Raw genomic sequence first — 14045 nt, forward strand, 5'->3', positions numbered from 1 at the left:
CAGCCACACCTCGCTCCCACCGGCGGCCAGGACGAGGACGCTGAGGGGCCAGGCACGGGGCGCCCGCCGTGGTCGCAAGGGGGGACGGTGCTGCAGCTCAGCCTGGGCTCGGCCCCTGCCCGCCCAGCTGTGCAACTGTCTCTCCCCCCAGCAGCCACAGCCCATGGGGCTGCCGCCCAGCCGGGGCCCACCTGTGCACACACCACAGCCCGGCCCCTGGGCCCAGCCCGCAGGACTGGCTCTCATGGTGAGTCCACGGCCCCTACCCTGCCCAGCCACAAGGCCCCGCACCCACGCTGCCCCATCCCCACGCTGCCTGGGCCGGTGCAGGCCCGGTTTTCACGGTCCCCCGCCCGAGCTGGCGCCACGACCAGGCCACGCGACGAGGACACGCGGCCCCACCAGCCCCGTGCGCCCGGCAGTCCGCCAGCCGGAGCCCTGCAGGAGCCTGCCCGTCCCGTCCCCACCCACAGCGCTGACCCACTGGGCCAAAGCGGGGAACCCCCCTGGAGACAACAGTGGAGGGAAGCACGGGAGGGGCCCCGCTTGCAGCCCAGGGAGCAGGCTCCAGAGTATAGGTTCCACCACGCGGCACCCACGGCCGAGCGGAGACGCTCCGGGAGGAGTTGAGCTGCCCGCCGACCCCCAGGCTCCCCCCAGAACAGCCCGGACCTGAAGGCCCAGGCAGCTGCGGGCCCTCTGGGCACTGCCCCGTGACCCCAAGGCGCCCCCGGCCAGCCCCAGGGTCCCGCGTGAGTGTCTGTCTCCCTCCCACCCCCAGGCCGTGGGCTCGCCTGGGGGTACAACGGACTCACCTTCTTGGTCCACTCCATAAGCTCGGGCTCGGTGACTTTCGCGAACACCTCCGGGAGGAGCGCGCCCAGCTTCTGCTGGACCAGGCCGATGGTGATGCCCGAGACAGGCAGGCCGGCCACCTGGGCAATGACGTCGGCCACGCGGCCCGAGCCCTCCATGACCACGCAGGGGGTGCCCCTGGTGATGGCGTCGTAGATGGTCTGCAACACAGGCGAGTGAGCCGCGCGCCCACACCCGGCCCCCGCGCCCAGCCTGGGCTCCGGCTCCTTGGTCCACTGCTGGGCGACCCAAAGGCCACGCCCTTGGCACCCGGGAGCAAGGCCCCCAGGCCTCCAGCGCTGCTCCGGGGCGAGGGTGCGCTGCTCCCCCGTCAGGCCGGGCGAGACCGGGGCGCCAGGGGAGGCCCACAGACCCCGCAAGCCGGGTGCTAGGAGGGGCTGGGGCCGGCCAGGAGGCTGCAGGGCGAGTGGTGCCTGCTGCGGGCGGGAGATGCGGCCCGGGTGCCGTCGGGGGGCCCACAAGGAACCCCGCACATGCAGACCGTGGGGCGCGCCCCCGGGAGACCCGCTCTGGGGGGAGCTGCGCTTGCTGAAGTGGGGGGTGTTTCCGGGCCTGTAAGTGAAGCGTCCACTCTCGTGCCCCAGCTCTGAGGCTGTGACATCCCCACGCGATCCCGCGGCGGGAATCCCGCTGGCCCAGGCCCGCGGTCCCCGCGTGGAAGGCCTGATGCGTTCAGCTGTGGCCTTGGCGGGTGGAACCTGGGGCCTGGACCCTGAGAACCCTCCTGGGACAGCCCCCGGGACGCCCCCCAGCCGCCCGGCCCCAGAAGACATCAGCCCGTCACCACCCAGGGCCACGGCTCTTCCTCCTGAGAGTCCCCGCCCCTCCTGAGCGGCCCCCACCCGGCACAGCCTCCCTGGTGCAGCCCGCTCTGAGCAGGGCCCTGGGTGCTGGGGACGGGCGGGTGCGGTATCCCCCGCGGCAGACACGCCCCCCTGCCCGGCCAGTACTCACTTTTAGGGTGCCGGTGCCCCCCTCCAGCACCACACACACGATGGGGATCTTGATGTCCACCACTAGGACAAAGCCCAGAGCCGACTTAGGGAGCGGGGCTCACCCCTCCACCCGGGACCCGTCCCTGCCCAGGCCCAGCCTGACCCCAGGGCAGCTCCTCAGGGCTCTTGAGGAGTCAGAGGTGGCAGCTCCCGATGCCAGGGCCAGGGCAGCGCCCCTCCCCGCAGCGCAGCCCCTGCTCCCACTGGCAGGGGTGAGGCTGGCTCCAGCCACGCCCAGGCCTGGCCCTTCTCTACCTATAGGCCATGCCGGCCACAGCCGCTCTCCTCTGCAGCCCTGACACGGGGTGTCAGCCTGGGCCGCATGCGGGTGAAGCCCCAGTGGCATCCACTCTGCCCTCCCTGCCCAGCAGCCCGGGGAGCTGAGGAGACACCACAAACGCTGCCAGCAGCAGGCTCCCTCCAAGGGCCACGTGGCCTGGCCGGCCCCACACGCACCCCAACACCCACGGGGGGGCAGCGTTCTCAAGCCCGCCCCGGCCAGCAGCGTCGCCCATTCTCACCTGCCCCCACCTGAGAGGCTGGGGCTGGCGCACAGCCGGGGCAGGGCATGGGCGGACCCAGCGCGGCCCTCCCGGTCCTCCACCCGGAGCCCCGTTGTCGCCCCCGACACCCCGAGGGTATGCGCTGCCCACCGCCTCTCTTGTTGGTCCACTCCGAGATGAACTTCTCCAGACTCGTCCGCAGCTCAATCTCCGCCCAGTACTGGCCGTGGGTCCCGTCGTCCACCAGGATGAAGTGGGAGTGGTTGCTGTCCAGGCAGGTCAGGTCGCCCTGGCCCTCCTCGTCCACCGTGTACTCTGCGGGGAAGCTGCCCTGCGGGGTGGACGCGGGGATCGCCCGTCCTGAACACGGCAGTGGGGGTCACACCCAGACGTCACCGCACCCCAGCCTGCGGGAACCCCGGTCTCGGGAGCGTCTGCGCAGGTGAGCTGACCCTGGGTCAGCTCAGACCTTCGCCTGCACGACGGATGCTCCCCGCCGAGGTCGTCACCCACGGAACGGGGCTTGAGCGGGACCCAGTGAGCAGCGAGGGGCGGCACCCAGGGGCCTCCCCCCTGAGGATCCTGGGCCCGGGGCCTGGGCCAGTGTGTTCCCCGAGCTCTCCTGACCGTGGGCAAGCTGGACACACCTGCTGGGCCCCTACAAGCCACGGGGAGGGGGGCCGTTCCCCACTCGGTGTCTGTATTTAGGCAACTGGGCACCAGACACGGAGCTGGCTCTGGGGGGGTTTCCGGGAGGGGGAGCCCCGGGGCGGGCTGCAGGGGCCTCTGCCTATGGCTCCGGGGTCAAGGGCCTGGCCCTGGGGTCACACGGCCTGACTCAGGCTAGGGCCAGCCTTCACTGAGCCGCTACTGCCCACAGGCCCGAGGTCGAGGGAGGAGGGCAGCCCAGGCAGCCGTGGCCACAGCCTGGCCGGCCCTGAGCACGTCGCCTGCGTCCTGGCCATGTCGACCCTCCCGCCTGCTGCCCCGGGTCTGTGCGCGCGGCGCCTAGTGAGGACCGCCTGGCGCCGCGCACTCACCTCGGGGTGGACCAGGCTCTCCCGGCCGTGGATGGAGCCCCAGGTGGCCACGCCGATGGTGACCACGTCTCCCTCGCTGCAGCTCATGCTGGAGGCACGCACGGCCTCCCCCACCTGCTTCATCACGCCCACGTGGGACCCCCCGGTGATGATCCAGGCCCCTGGGAGGAGCAGAGAGTAGTGGGGTCTGGGTGCCCTGTCCTCGGCCACCCAGAAAAAGCAGACGCGTGAGACCCCAGCCTGGCCCGGGAGACCCAGGTCCTACCTCCTACCTCTGCCCTCCCAGGGTGGGCCCCTGTGTGCAGGCGCCTCTGGGCTTGGCGTTCAGCGAGATGGGCCTGAGGCGGCCCGGCTCCCTGCTCCCGCCCTCCTGCACGGCCCGAGCCTGGGCGCCGCCCCGCGCGGACACTACCTGTGGTCTGGGCCACCTTGACCAGGCCTCTTTGGAAGACACTCTTCAGTCTGGGCTTCATGTGGAAGTTCTTGGCCCCGCCGGCCACCGAGATGAGGAGGTTGGGCTCCTTCAGGCCCCAGCGCTGGGTCATGAGCTCGTAGAGCAGGCGGGGCGGCGTGTCCCAGGCGGCGCGGATGTACTTCTGGACGCGGGGAGGGGAGGGTGTCAGCGGTGGCCTGTGCCGGCCCGGAGCGAGCCCGGTGGCCGGGGGACGCCCAGGCGGGCCAGACCCGGTGAGTAAAGGCGGCCGTGCCCGCAGGACCAGGGCTGAGAGCCAGGAGGGAAGGGGGGCCTGGGGGGGCCACAGAGGAGCCCTCCCCCACATCCACATCACGCGCCCCGCCCGTGTCTGGGGAGCCCCTCGACACCCTGTCCTCTCCCGACCTCGCAGCAAGGCCGTGGCCCACCACCTGCCCGTGTCGGCGGGCATCGGCCTCCCACTCTGGGCCTGACGCTGCCCTCGCTGCCCCCAACAGGTGGACTGGTGTGAACGCGCGGCCGGCGGGGGGCGCCGGCGCGGGTGGGCTCCCTGGCAGCCGGCCCCAAGCTGGCCCTCCCGTGCACCACTCCTCAGTGGGCCCTGAGTGTCCGGGGGCTGCCCACTCCCTCCCGGCCCCACAAAGCAGCACGCCCAAACGGGCAGCCCACCCTGCCGTGTGGGGAGTGGGGGCACATCTACTGTCCCCCTAATCCCAGAGGCCCTACACCGGGCAGCCTGCCCCCCGCCTCCCCAGGAGGTCCCATGGGTCCCCAGCCCCTTCCACAGTGAGAGCAAGTGGAGGACACCCACCTTTGCCGACTTGTGGCCCAGACCCTTGAAGACGATGTCCCCAAAGGCATCCGTGGGCATCTCCCGGACATGCGACCTCCGGTCCCACTTTTTGTCCTGGGCGGCCTGGGGCCGGGTGGCCTCCTCCAGGTGCTGCTCGCGTGTGTAGCCGCAGGCACACACCACCTCCCTGCAGGGGTCCACGGTCACAGGAGCGGGGCTTCCACCCCCACCCCAGGAACACACCCCTGCCCGGCCAGGGCGCCCCACGAGGGTTCCTGAGGCGGAGCGGCCCTGACCTCCACCCCCGGGGCAATAATGAGGGGCTCCCGTCCCCACAGACACGGCACAGGGGCTGGAACACGAGGCGCAGGGCTCATAACACGAGATCTGAAATAGCCGCGTTTCAATGGCAAATCGCCAGTCACACCAGGAGCCAGGAGCTCTCGGGCAGGGCGAGGATAGACGAGAGCACTTGCTCCACAGACGTGGGCGAGGGCCCCCGACAGGCCCGTGGAGCCGCCCTCACGCCAGACGCTTTCGCAGCAACTACAGACACGCTTGAAACACTGAAAAATGTACAGAGAGAGCCGTGGCCAGTGGAAGCTTTGCCACTGAAAATGCAAAGACCACAATTTCAGAGACTCGGTAGATAAGCAGGCAGCAGAGTGGAGGCGACACAGAGAAGACCCTCTCGAGGGACCCCTCACAATGGCCCAGAGACAGAAAACGGACTGAGTGATCCACGAAAGAACAGAGCCTCGGGGGCCCGGTGTGGGGAACACGGACGGGGCGTCGCTGCCACCAGAGCCCAGGACGAGAAGCAGAGGCAAGGCTGAAGAGCGTGTGACAGTGACGACCTGCCACACAGCTGGGCTGACACGAATAAAGCAGCGCATGGGACGTGTCATCTTCGCAGAATAAAGGAGACCAGGAGCCTCTGTCAGGCTGGAGACATGACCTGATTTACCAGCAACCACACTCGTCCCTAATAACAACCCCAACAAACTGAGAATAGGTGAGTAGGTTTAAACCTGATTTTTTTTTAAGGGCATCTATGAAAGTCCTGCCGCTCACCTCAGACCAGGTGTTCGCTGCTTTCACCCTAACCCTAAGACGGGACAAGGCCAGGCAGCCCGCCCGCCACTGCCAGTCAGCATCGTACCAGAAGGGAAAGGAGGGAGGGAAGGAGGAATAAAAGACACAAGGACAAGAGAAGAAGAATCAGAACTTCCTTTATCCACCAGTGACAAAGCGATTAGGTGTAGACATTCCTAAGGACGTTCCCAGAAAAAGCTGCGAGACGTGACAGGGAAGAGAGTTGGCAGGCTCTCAGGCCCACCGACATGAATCAATTTTCCATTTTCTAGCGGAAATAAACAATTCAAAAGTGAACTCGAAAAAACTATTACAAAAGAAAAACAGAGAATGGCCAACATTCCCCATGCTTGGGAAAAAGACCTCAGTGCACAGAGGGTGAGAACTGAGTGACCGACACGCGGGACACACGCAGGAGGCAGTGTCGGGCCGCGGAACAGCCAGACTCTAAGGCCTGAAGACAGCGAGAAACCCTCGCAAGCAGCAGGCCGGAGACGGCACCCGCGAAACACCGCAAACGAGGAGCTCCTCGTCAGGAGCCGGAAAGGAGGGGCGCAGCCTTTCTCAAACGCTGAAAGACGAAACTACCAACCTGGATTCCGTACCCAGAGCAAATATCCCTGGCGCGGGAAGGGACACAGGCGTTCGCAGGCAAGAGAAGCCTGAGGCGCCCTCTGCCGCCCTGCGAGAAGGGCTGGGGGCGGGGGGGGGGGTGTCAGGCTCTAAACAGGTGAGATGGTGAACGCCAAAGAGCAACGGGCAGTGTCCAATCACGGTGCGGCCGACCTGGCTCCCTCTGGAACGACACACAAACGACACCACCATCCAACACGGTGCCCGGCGCGTGAGGAGGGAACACCTCGATCGTGCTGCGCACGGTGAGGGAAGGTGGTAGGGTCTCTACCCGCCACTCAAACGAGGGAACGTGCCCAGCAGGCCGTGCTGTTTCCGTGCCATGTGTTACATAACATGGAGGTGGATTGTGCACATACCCGCTTACACGCACAGCACACCTGAGGGCTCCGCTGAGAGGCGCACGCACACGTCTCCAGCAGCACGCACATCCCGAGCACCAGTGCAGAGCAGGAAAGAAGCACTAAGGGAGTTGGGGCCCCACTCAGCCCCGGCCCTCGCCAGCCTGTCCACAGGCGCCATGGGCTCAGAATTCACAGAAGTAGCCAGGGCTCAATGGAGGGCACCCCGGTCACCCACAAACTGGACACGAGATTCCACAGGACGGTCAGGATGCCTTCAAACCAGCAGTTCCGATGGGAGCTGAACCCACAGCCCCCGAGGCTGATCATGCCCCTATTTTAAGTGACGAAAGCCAGCCCGACGCAGAGCCCCGGGCCCCTGTCACACGCGGCGGGAGCTGAAGCTGATTAAGGACAAGGATTTCGGATGTCGGCCTTATGGGCTGGGAGGCTCCTGGACAGAGATGGGGACCCTCCCATCTGGGGGGTCGCTCCTGGGTCTCCCGATGAGACGAGGGTCCGATCTGCAGAGGAGCCAGACCGAGGTCACCCAGCACATCGCAGGGCCCGGAGCGACCTCAGCAGGGGCGTCTCTGCCCTGACCCCCTGCCCAGGCCCAGGACGCGCCTCCTCCCTGCCCCTCAGCAGACAGGAGCTTGAGGCTGACCGCCTGTCCGGCGCCACAGGTGACCTGGGGGCAGGGGCTCAGACCCCACGCCAGCTTTCAGCTGTGCATGGCACAGCCCCGTGGCCCCTCCCTGGGCGGGCCCCGGTGAAGCCAGTGAGACTCAGGCAGAGGAGGGAGAGGCAGGCTGGACCCAGGTGTGGGCGTGGTGATGGCACGGAGCCAGCCAGGGTGTGGCTTCAGGAGAAACACCCGTCAGTCAGCGCCCTGATGGCCTCCAAGGAACCTGAGACCAGCACACCAGGGCTGCAGAGGATGCCAGGTCCCTCCACAGCGGTCCTCAGACCAGCCCCAGGCAGCCCTGCATGCCCAATGGCCAGCGGGTGGCCGCTGCTGCATGGACGTGGCGCTGGTGGCCTCTCTGGGGGGTGCTCTAGAGGGGGCCATGAGACTCAGAGAGGCCTGGTCCTCAGACTGGCCTGGGTATGGCGCACCCGTAGAGTGAAATGGGGTGTCCTGGAAGGGGTGACACCAGCCTAAGCACCTGAGTTCACAGCAGAGCCCCCTGTGGGGTGACCGCCTCGAGGCGCCGCTTGCAGCTGTCTCTGCACCAGGGAAACGGCACCTCCCCAGCAGCCAGCCGGGCCGAGCCGGTGCCCGTCCCCCACACCCGCCGCCCTCCACACCGTCAGCCTCGGGGACCAGGGAGCAGCACTCACCCCGCATCGGACTTGTTGGTGCTCTCCATGAAGCACACGCACACCTTCTTCCTGATGTTCTCAGAAACCCACCTTCTCAGGTTGTCCTGCGGGGGTGAGGGGTGCTGGTGTCAGGCCCTGAGACCCTGAGACCCCCACCCATCGTCAGGGCCCGCGGGCACCACCACCTGCCGGGCACTGCCGCAGGGTCGGGGTGACCTGACCCAGAATCACACCCCCTGAGGTTCCCAGAGCACTGGGGGGCGCGTGACACCCCTGCCCCGGGAAGGAGGTAGCACAGGCAGGCTGCCCCTGCCGTCCCCCAGTCTCACGCAAGGGGACCGGGTACCACGAACGGTCTCGGGACCTGAACAAGGGTGCAGTGGGGTTCACCGCACAGTGGGGGACAGTGCCAGGAGCCCAGCAACCCCCATCAGGATCAGAACTGGAGGTGTGGGCACAGGGAGGGCAGAGCTGGCCACTCCCCGTCTCTCCAGTCTCCTCAGCGCTCTCCGGGTGCCCCTAGGCGGCAGAGCCATGCCCGAGCCGAGACGCCGTCCCACCTTCTCCAACTCCCTGGGGAGCTGCATCTGCCTCCCGTTCTCGCAGGGGAAGCTGCCGCCGCGCCGGAGGTGGAGGCCTGGGGGCAGACTGGCCACCACCCTGTGCAGCACCCCCACGTCCTCCTGCCTGGAACCAGCTCTCGGAAGGGTGGTGAGCTCCATCCCGCAGGCCCCGGGCTCCAGCGCCGTCCTCCCTGGGGGTGGCCTGGCCTTCAGCTTCCCGAGTGAGGCCTACAGGGCTGGGCCTCGGCTGTGGGGACAGACGGGGCGGTGAGGCAGCACTCGGAGGCCGCACGCGGAGCCCTGGCCTGGGCCCAGCGGTCTGCAAACGCGTGCACAAGCCCAGGCCGCAGGACCCAGGTGACGTGCCTGCGACGGCACCCTGTGATGTCACCCGCGACGTCACCCTGTGATGTCACCCCGTGATGTTGTCCCCATGTCACCTCCACGATGTCATCCAGCGACGCCAGCCCATGCCACCCCGAGTGTTGCCCTGTGACATCATCTACACCTCAGGCCGTGCTCTCCCCCCATGGCGTCACCCATGCAGGCTCACATCCCAGGGCCATTTGGAAGAGCAGCCCCACCTCACCTCCCTCCACCCTGAGTGGCCTCCAGCACCGAGGAGCGACGGCCGGGAGCCGATCCCCATGGAGCCTGGAGCCGAGCCAGCAAAACGCGACCGGCCAGCACCAGCCTGACCCAGACGCGGCCTCTCACCTGCCATGAGAGACCCAGGTCCACACTCGGGGCCCCCGGGGAGCCCGCCGCCCCAGGCACCGCCCACAGCGCCCTCGGTGGGGCGTGGCCTCCTGGGCCCAGCCTGCCCTCAGTCCCCTACACAGCAGGTCATCCGGACAACGGTGGGGCCGGGGAGGAACCATTCCCACAGCCGGGTCAGGCGAGGAGGGCTGGCAAATCCCTCCGCTGGACTCCAGCAGTGTCCCAAGCGGACAGCCCACCCCTCCCGCAGTCAGTGCCCTCGGGACGGGGTTCCCACCAGCCCCTGACTTCCCTCCTCGGTTGTTCTGCTCAGCACCCGGCACTTGGGGCCAGGCCTTGGCGAAGGTCTCCAGCAAGCCTCAGGCCTGGCCTCCGGTGTGCCCCGGGCCAGGCTCACGCCCAGGCCCACCGTGAAGGCAGGGCCCGCCAAGGCGTTGCCGGTGGGGCTGCTGCCAGACACCCGCAGGCGCAGACATGGGCGCAGAGCCCACAGAGGCTGGAGGTGCGTGCTGCAGGCCGGACGCGGGGTTCCGGGAGGCCTCAGCAGGGAGGGGAGCCCTGGGGAGAAGCCCCATGCTCCCGAGAGCAGCTCCGCGGTGGCGAGCAGACTCTGGTCAGGACGCACAGCCGTCCACCCGGCCATCAGGCAGCAGCTGGGCACAGGCCGTCCCGCCACCCGGGAGGCTTCAAGGGGAGGCACGGCTGCCAGCACCCCATCGTGACTCGGCCCCCAGCATCCCCGCACGCTGTGCGCAGCAGCCAGGTGTGGCCCAGTGAGCCCTGGTACAGCCAGATGTGGCCTGGGTGGCTGGTTGACCCTCTGTGACCCCGTGACCCAGTGTGACCCTCTAACCCTCTGTAACCCAGCGTGACCCTCTGTGACCCTCTGACCTAGAGTGACCCTTTGTGAACCAGTGTGACCCCCAGTGACCTAGCGTCTCTCTCTGTGACCTAGTGTGACCCTCTGACCCAGCGTGACCCCTATTGACCCAGCGTGACCCCTGGTGACCCAGTGTGCCAGGGCTGTTGGCACCGTGTGAAGTGTGCCCAGCAGGGCAGCTGCCCCACCAGAGTGAAGGTGGGGGCATCCCAGGATGGGGCTCAGTCCCAGGCAGAGAGCCCTGTGGGGACAGGGAGCCCCAGAGCCGCACCAGGAGGGAGCAGAGCCGCCCTGCACGGCCCGCGGCCCTCACCACGTCTTCCCGACGCCCGGGGCGCAGGTGTCAGCCGGCGTGTGCTCTGGTGCCGGGGCGCAGCTGAGGGGCCCTGGCTGGGCCGGGACCTCCCGGTCCCCCTGGCTTAGGGGGTCCTCAGATGAAGTCGGCCGAGGCAGCGCCGGGTGCGGGCGCGGGGCAACAGCTCTGCTGCATGGGCCAGAGCAGGCGCTCCGGGTGGGCGCTGGAAGCACACGCGTCCGCGGGAGGGCGGGGAGGTCAGCAGCCGCCCTCACAGATGGGTTCCACGGCCTCAGGGGAGGCCCAGCCCCTCCCCTGGACAGCGCAGCCCCGCCCTGCCACGGGGGCCTGTGGGAACGGCCGGGGCCACCCTGCCGGCCCGGCTGCTCTCGTCCACGTTGGCATCCGCACACCCTGCGGGACCCGTGCGGGTCTGCCCCGTCTGCTGTCTGCCCAACACCACCCGCCAGTCTCCGCCCCTGCCCCTGCCCCCACCCACTGCCAGCCTCCCAGCTGCTGCCCCTACCCACCCTGCCCTTGCCGCCCCAGCCTGCTACCAGCTGCTGCCCCCGCCCGCCACCGCCCTGCCTGCTGCCAGCCTCCCAGCTGCTGCCCCCGCCCACCGCCGCCCCAGCCTGCCAGCTGCTGCCCCTGCCCACCCCCGCCTGCCCGCCGCCTCTGCCCACGGCCTGGGCCTGGACCAGCAGTGACCTTACGAAGACCCCATCCCGCCGTCCCTGGGGCCTTCTCCCCAGATCACCTCCTCCAGCCTCTCCACCCGCCAGGGCGCTCGGCGCTCGAGGACCCTCGCCGCACCCCGGGCCACGGCCGGGAGGACACTCTGCCAGGGAGCCCCTCTCAGACGGTGGGGCCAAAAGCCACGCACCCAGGCCCGGCATTCGGCGCAGAGGCAGGGCCCTGCGGGGCAGGCGGACGCGGCCGGGGGCTGGGCCCGGCACCCCAAGGGGCATCATAGTCGGCACCCCTGGCGTGAGCCGCCCCCGCACGGGGAACACGCAGGCCTGAGGCGCGGCCACAGCGCGCGGCCAGGGAGAGGCGTGGGAAGGAGCCGCCCCGGGGTGCCTCACGCCTTGGGGTGACCGCAGGCGGCCATAAGGCCAAGTAGGGCCAGACAAAGCCCCGGGAGCTTTCGAGAGAGGTGGAGCGTCCAGAAGCCCCGTAAAGAGGAAAGCGGCGCCCCAGCCCCGGCCCCCGCCCGCCGCAAGAGTCTCCTGCTGAGACCTGAGCCCGGAGGTCCTGCCCGGGCACCGGACACGGGGCGCGCCCTTCGGCAGCACCGGGCCCTGCGGTCAGGTGGGCCCCGGCCTGGGGCTCAGGGCCAGGCTCCTCCGCGGCACCTGCCCAGCCCCAGGGCTCCCCGCAGAACAGGAGCAGGGCCTGGCGGCGGGGGCGGGCTGGCCGCTGGCTGAGCGTGACCCCTTCCTCTTGCGGACCAGCTGCCCCCGCGGCTCCTCCTCTGCCCGCCGGCGCTTCCCGGGCTGAACACGGCCCCGCTCTGCTGAGGAGCCGGGCGCGGGGCGGCAGCAGTGGCCCGACAGGGCTCAGAGCACCGCAAGACCCTCCAGGTCCCCGACCTCGCAGGTCACCCCGCTCCCGCACGGGCTGCGGCCCCATGGCGCCCCTGGATCCCGGATGCCCAGCACCAGGGCTGCTCCCCAAGTTTACAGGCCCCCAAGCTGACCTTGCAGCCCGCACTCCCTGGAGCCCTGGGCGTGCTAAGCCCTGGAGCCCAGCACCGCGCCAAGCCCAGGCCCACAGACAGCCCGCGCCCCCGCCTGGGTTGCTGTCCACAGTCCTGCATACCTGCTCGCCCGGCCCGCCTCCCTCCCGCCCCGCGGCACCTGCACCGGCTGCCCCGGCTGGGAGGAAAGGACGCTCCGCACTCCGGCCCGCAGGACCCCTGAGTCACTCCCCACCGGGCCTGCTGTCCTGCGCTGCTGGGCGTGAAGGACGAGCCAGTGTCTCCCAGGGGCAGACCCAGGACGTGACCTGCGGGGTCTCCCCAGGGTCGCCCGCCAGCCGGCCACTCCCTGAGGTCTCCTCTCGAGGGCCGGGCCTGCCAGTGCCCCAGCAGCCCGGTGGCCCCTGTTCACCCAGTGGCCCCTATTTAGCCCAACCGCAGGGCGGAAGGGGGCGTGTCAGAGGCGGGGCAGGGGACCCAGGGGCCTGGGAACAAGAGCCACATCCTCCGGTGGCCCCAGGATCCCCACACTAGGGCCTTCCTCAGGAAGTCCAGCAGGAGACCAGCAGGAAGGGCCAGTCAACTCAGAGCCTGGGGGATGGGGACCTGTCCCAGGGGGCTCCTTGGCACAGGGGCTTGGCCTGGGGGGCGGGGCACAGGGAGCTGACCCCTGGAAAGCTCACCCACCCTGGCAGAAGCTCTCACCCCTAGAAGGCTCCCTGCCGTTCCCCCACCCGCCCTGGGCCCTAATCCCCACGGACGCCCAGGGAGCTGAAGAGCACCCGGTCTCGGGCTGGCCCGGTAGCCAGACTCCTGCAGGACACCCTCCTCCCGCGGCTCCGGCCCTCACTGCCCTCACTAGGGAGGAACCAGCCTCGCCAGCCACCCCGAGGCGCCCGGCAGCTGTGGGGGGCCATGAGCCCCTCTCAGGGAGCACCGGGTCCGCTTTCCAAGACACGCCGCTGCACAAGGAGGGGCTGGGGCCGCTCCAGCCCGGACCAGTGCAGACTGCTCAGGCTGCGCCTGCTCATGCTAGCGGGGCCCGCTGGGTGCCCCCCAGAGACAGCCCTGCACCCTCAGAGCCCACGACTTGCAGGGGCCCCTCTGAAGTCAGCCCAGGATGCTCCGGAGCCCCGAGGTGTCTACACCCCGTGAATGGCGAGGAGGCAGGAAAAATGTCCCCAGCTGCGCTCAGGCTGCCGCCCAGGGCACCGGAGGGAGCACCAGCTCACCGCCCAGGAGCCCTGGCATGGGGACCCCCGTGCGGCCGACGGGGAGGCAGCGGTCACCAGCCAGGCTCCCAGGGAACGTGTGTGGGGCCCGCGGGTCCCTCCCCTCGGTAGAGGAGTTGTTCCAGGCAGCCTGGACAACACCCCTGCCGCTCCCCAGCCCTCCCCACCCCGGGGCAATTATGAAATGTGCTTCCTTCCCGGGAAGACTCTCAGCCTGAGGGCACGCAGCTGGCCAGGCCGTGCAGGCGGCCGCTCCCTGCAGCAAACCACAGGGCAGTGCTGTCAGCTGGCGCCGGCGGCCCTGGGCCAGGCCGGGAGGGGCTGCCGCCACAGCAGCCACCGGGCAGGCGGCAGGACCTAGGGTTGGGACTTTACCAAGCGGGCGGGGCGCCCCAACGGCCCTCACCATGCGGGCAGTGCTGGCTCAGGCTCCCACTGTGCCCGGCCCCTGGGGTCCAGGAGCCACCAGGGTCCTGCGACTCCTAATGCTCTGGCCAGCGGGTCACCCGCGTCCCGGACGCTCGGTGGCCCAGGCTGCTTGGGGCCCCTGTCAGGTGCGGGGGTGGGGGCCGGCTTTGCCAGACCGGGTGGGTGCTCATGCTAGCGGGGCCGCTGGGT

The 14045-nt window shown here is 69.3% G+C and overlaps 1 protein-coding gene across 2 annotated transcripts in view; it reads right to left on the reverse strand.

Moving 5' to 3' along the window:
• The window catches only part of TRPM2 (transient receptor potential cation channel subfamily M member 2), a 32396-nt gene extending 18816 nt beyond the window's left edge, over positions 1-13580 (reverse strand). Inside the window, exons 1-9 of one of the 2 annotated variants that reach the window (XM_037524859.2) lie at positions 12356-13580; positions 8596-8845; positions 8054-8139; positions 4659-4827; positions 3827-4010; positions 3415-3575; positions 2525-2705; positions 1831-1892; positions 816-1016 (exon numbers count right to left, since the gene is read on the reverse strand). In XM_037524859.2, coding sequence (XP_037380756.1) covers positions 816-1016; positions 1831-1892; positions 2525-2705; positions 3415-3575; positions 3827-4010; positions 4659-4827; positions 8054-8139; positions 8596-8757 — 1206 coding nt within the window. In that variant the 5' untranslated portion in view covers positions 8758-8845; positions 12356-13580. Of the gene's footprint in view, positions 1-815; positions 1017-1830; positions 1893-2524; positions 2706-3414; positions 3576-3826; positions 4011-4658; positions 4828-8053; positions 8140-8595; positions 10498-12355 lie in introns of those variants that run through there. The other variant, XM_037524860.2, reaches the window with a different exon arrangement.
• Between the last annotated feature and the right edge of the window lie 465 nt (positions 13581-14045).

The sequence above is a fragment of the Talpa occidentalis genome, unplaced genomic scaffold (assembly GCF_014898055.3).
Source record: "Talpa occidentalis isolate TD23 unplaced genomic scaffold, MPIMG_talOcc4v2.1 talOcc4.4, whole genome shotgun sequence".
Taxonomy (NCBI): domain Eukaryota; kingdom Metazoa; phylum Chordata; class Mammalia; order Eulipotyphla; family Talpidae; genus Talpa; species Talpa occidentalis.